A 4,260-nucleotide genomic window follows, 5' to 3' on the forward strand; every position below is an offset into this window, starting at 1 on the left:
TTTGCTCCGGTCGACAGGTTCTTTTTTTCCCAACCCATCTAACTGCACATTTTCTTTCCGAATCTGCTTGTCACTGCCTGTTTACAGGAGGTCCGAAGTACTACAACTTTAGTATACGTAGTAGTGTTATTTTTTCTTGGATCTGCCGCCACCCCACGATGACGCCCAGCAGGCCAGCACCCACCAGCCACTTCCTCGCCAGTCACAGTGAGCGCTCGCTCGCTCCTGTCTCCTCCACCCTCGCCGGTGTGGATCCCATGGATCGATCGGCACCGACAGCGACACGACTTGCCCCTACCCCGGCTGCTTTGCCCTTGGCGCGTTGCCAATGGCCAATGCCGTCTACCCATGCGCGATGGCCGGCCCGGTGCCCTGCCGGGCCCTCCATGAACGGACGGAATGCCCATGCATGCATGTACGTACGTTGTCCTCTTCCTCCTCCCCCACGACAAGTACAACAACAAAAACAACTCCAAGAACAACAAGGTGGTGGATGCGCTGGCGGGCGGACGGACGGACGGAATGGATGTCTGATTTATTGCAGCATCGCGCAGCTGGCGTGCGCCGGGAAAATGCCATGGCCTTTTCATGTGCAGTTCTGGGGGAGGGAGGGACCAACCCGTGTGCGCCCCGCACCTGCGCCTGCTCCCTCGAAACGCCGCACTTTGATCTTGATCCGATTCCTCTTTTGCGCGGGGAGCATTTCGATCCGAAAGGAGGAGAAGAAAGAGCAATGGATGCCCAACATTCTCCGTCTCGTTTTCATTGCCGCTTTCTTTGGCCGCTGCGTTTCTGCGCCTCCTCTACCAGTAATCAACCCACGTTCAGTTCAGAGTTACGACGAGCACACTTTTGATCATTATGTATCAATAAGATCTGCGATGTTTTAGACGTTGCCACTCATTATCGTGATGCAGGCTCAGAGGTTACACATCCAAATTAATTTAATAAATCCGGGCATCCAGGGTAGAAAGAATACATAGGAGGGCCTCTTTTAACTCCATCCAATCTCTGTAGATCGTGGATCAAATACTCGCAACAAATTAAGAAGAAAGAAGAAGAGATGAAAAGAAATCCAAGGTGGAAAAAATACTACAGGTAATGGCAGAGCGCGAGGTGAAGTATTATACTGGCGGCGGTGGGCGGCTGCTCCGGCGATGGATCAGGAGGAATTAGTTGTACGGCTTCATTGGCGGTGGCGGCGACCCGTATGCCATGCCGTACACCGGCGGGAACGGCAGATTCGCGCCGGACGGCGTCGGCGACGGGTGGCCGGTGCTGCCGCCCTGGGACGGCGGCGCGCAGTGCTCGGGCGTGGACGGCGTTGTTGTTCCTGACGACGGCGAGGACGGGGTGCCTGGGTGCGTCTGCGATGGAGGCGTGGTGCCTGGGGTTCCCGACGAGTGGGGAGGCAGAGCGTAGCCGGGGTATTCCGTGGGCGGCGACGGCGTGTGGCTGCCGGAGGAGGGTGGCGTCGAGCCGGAGGGCGTCGTGGGGCCGTACGAGCCCGGGGGCGGCGCGTACCGACCGTCTGGCTTGTCGGCTGAGGTCGGGGGAGGCGGCGCGTGGCCTCCTACTGGCGTCGGGGTGCCTGACGAAGGAGACGGGTACGAGGACGGGGTCCCCGGCGTGCTCTGCGGCGGCGGCGAGTGGGATGACGGGGTGCTGGAGCTGGACGGCGGCGTCGGGTACGACGGTGTGGTCGAGCCCTGCGTTGGAGATGGGGTGGTGGATCCCTGGGGCGGCGAGTGGTACGACGGGGTGCTGGAGCTCGACGGAGGCGTCGGGTACGACGGGGTGGTTGAGCCGGGTGGCGATGGCGTGGTGGATCCCTGGGGCGGCGAGTGGTATGACGGGGTGCTGGAGCTGGATGGTGGCGTCGGGTACGACGGCGTGGTTGAGCCTGGTGGCGATGGCGTGGTGGATCCCTGAGGTGGCGAGTGGTATGACGGGGTGGTGGAGCTTGAAGGTGGCGACGGGGTGGTGGATCCCTGATGCGGCGAGGGGTATGCCGGCGTGCCGGAGCCCTTGGGAGGCGAATGGGACGACGGAGTGGTCCTGCTTGACGGCGGCGACGGGTAGGACGGGCTGGAAGGTTTGCCACCACCGGGCGTGGGGGTGGCGGGAGTGTACGCCTGGAACTGGCATTGCGCCTTGCTGCAGTCGAACGGGTGGGAGGCCGCGGCGGCGCACTGCGCCGCTGGGCGCTGCGCGGGCGCCCCGGGGATGCAGTTCCACGCGCCGTCGGCGGTGGCCTGCGCGCAGCCGGGGCGCGAGGTGATGAAGTTGTCGGCGTAGGTGAAGTTCTTGAGCCCGGCGAGGCCGCAGACGGCGGCCGGCACGGCGCCCTCGAAGAGGTTCCCGGCGACGTCGAGCTCCTCGACGGCGGCCATCCCGCCGACGGCCGCGGGGAGCGCGCCCTGGAGCCGGTTGCCGCTGACGTCGAACACCGTCACCTTCTTGAGCAGCCCGACCTGCGGCGGGACGCAGCCGGTGAGCAGGTCGTCGATGAGCACGATCTCGTTGAGCGTGTCCGCCATCCTCCCGATGGAGGGCGGGATGCAGCCGCCGAGCCGGTTGTGCGCGAGCACGACGACGGAGGCCGGCGAGTTGCCGAGGTTGGCGGGGATGGGGTGGCGGAGGCGGTTGGAGTTGAGGAAGATGGCGTCGAGCGGGCGGTCGAAGAGCGCCGGCGGGATGGCGCCCTCGAAGTCGTTGAAGCGGAGGTCGAGGTACTTGAGGGACGGCAGCGCGAGCACCACCTCCGGGAAGGCGCCGACGAAGCGGTTGTTGCTGAGGTCGAGCTCGTGGAGCAGGCGCAGGCGGCGGAAGGTGTCGGGCACCACCCCGCAGAAGCGGTTGGAGTTGAGGTGCAGCAGCGCCAGGTCCGGGAGGCCGAGCGGGAGGGAGGCGGGGATGTAGCCCGCGATGTCGGCGTGGTTGAGGTCGATCCCGGCGACGGTCACCGCACCGTAGGCGGACGGGGCGGGCGCGCAGTAGACGCCGTTGTAGCGGCAGACGTCGGGGCCGAGCCAGTTGGCGGTGAAGTTGGCCGGGTCGGAGAAGATGGCCGTCTGCTTCCAGGCCTGGAGCGCCGCGTAGGCCGCCCGCAGGCGCGGGTTCGGGAACGGCCAGCTCGCCGGCGCGTCGAAGCGGGTGGCGAGGGACGCCGCGTACTGCTCCGGCACGTTGCCCTCCTGCTGCGCGGTGACCGCGGCGACAAGCAGGAGCGCGAGCAGCGGCGGCATGCCGCGCCGGATCATGGTTGGCTTGAGCTGTGGTCTAGGAAGAATGAGGAATGTAGCTGGATGCAAGCAAGGGAGGAGTGCGAGGGAGGGAGGAGGTGAGGGAGGTCGGGATCACGGAGAGATCAAGTGGGGGAGGGGAGCGTGGTGATGAGGTGTGAGGGCAGTGGCATTCAGGGCGGGTCACATGGGACGAGAGGGAGGGGTCACATGGGCGGGCGAGCTGAGCTGCTACGAACGAGAGAGCAGCACCATGATGCTGCGACGACGCGGCTCGTGGACGACGGCTGGCTGGCTGGCGCGGCGTCGGTCGGCGAGGAAGGAAAGGTGAGTGGCGTTTCAACGTGTGGGGCTCCGCGGATTTTCGTTCACCCTCCTTTCATTTTTCTCTTGCATGGGGACGTGACGGGGATAGATAGGTTGCAAACGGGCCATGCCATGACCATTCGCGTCTGCGTCTCCGGGCTGATTGATTCATGCGATGGCCAAGTTCGAATTCACAATGCCACTGATTTTTCGCTGGACGATTCGACCTATTTTGATTCATTTTGATTGAAGAACTTCACAGCAAACGTCTCGGGCCTACGCCGTGACCCAGGCATTTTACATGCGAGTCGACGGGCCAGGTTGGTTGGCCCCAAGAATCGTCCCAGCGAATAAATTCCAGCGTTTCAAACGGGGTTCGTTAGCCATTAATTTAGCTCAGTCACCAGCGATCACCACCACATGCATTACTAGTACTACTAATTTAGCTCATAAACCTACACTCCACGGCCGGCCACCAACATGCAGCGGTGGTACCAATTAAGCAAAGCAAATGGCAATCGATCAACAATCATGCACACGCCGAAGCACGTACGCTCTCATACATACTCTGGCGACACCGGTCCTAGTCCAAAATCTGATTGATTGCTGGCCACCTAAGCAACACATGCATGCACGCATGGAACTCTTAAGAGCATCTCTAACAGGCGCCGAACGCGTCGCGCACTAAAAACTGCTTTGACGCGCGCCT

The 4,260-nt window shown here is 62.7% G+C and overlaps 1 protein-coding gene across 1 annotated transcript; it reads right to left on the reverse strand.

The window, feature by feature from the left end:
* Positions 1 to 926: 926 nt before the first annotated feature.
* On the reverse strand, positions 927 to 3,530 carry LOC123143701 (leucine-rich repeat extensin-like protein 7). Its single transcript, XM_044562657.1, has one exon. It carries the CDS (start codon positions 3,261 to 3,263, stop codon positions 1,173 to 1,175), a length of 2,091 nt encoding a protein of 696 aa, XP_044418592.1. The 5' UTR covers positions 3,264 to 3,530; the 3' UTR covers positions 927 to 1,172.
* Positions 3,531 to 4,260: the final 730 nt, after the last annotated feature.

This window comes from Triticum aestivum, chromosome 6D, assembly GCF_018294505.1.
Source record: "Triticum aestivum cultivar Chinese Spring chromosome 6D, IWGSC CS RefSeq v2.1, whole genome shotgun sequence".
NCBI classification, from domain to species: Eukaryota; Viridiplantae; Streptophyta; class Magnoliopsida; order Poales; family Poaceae; genus Triticum; species Triticum aestivum.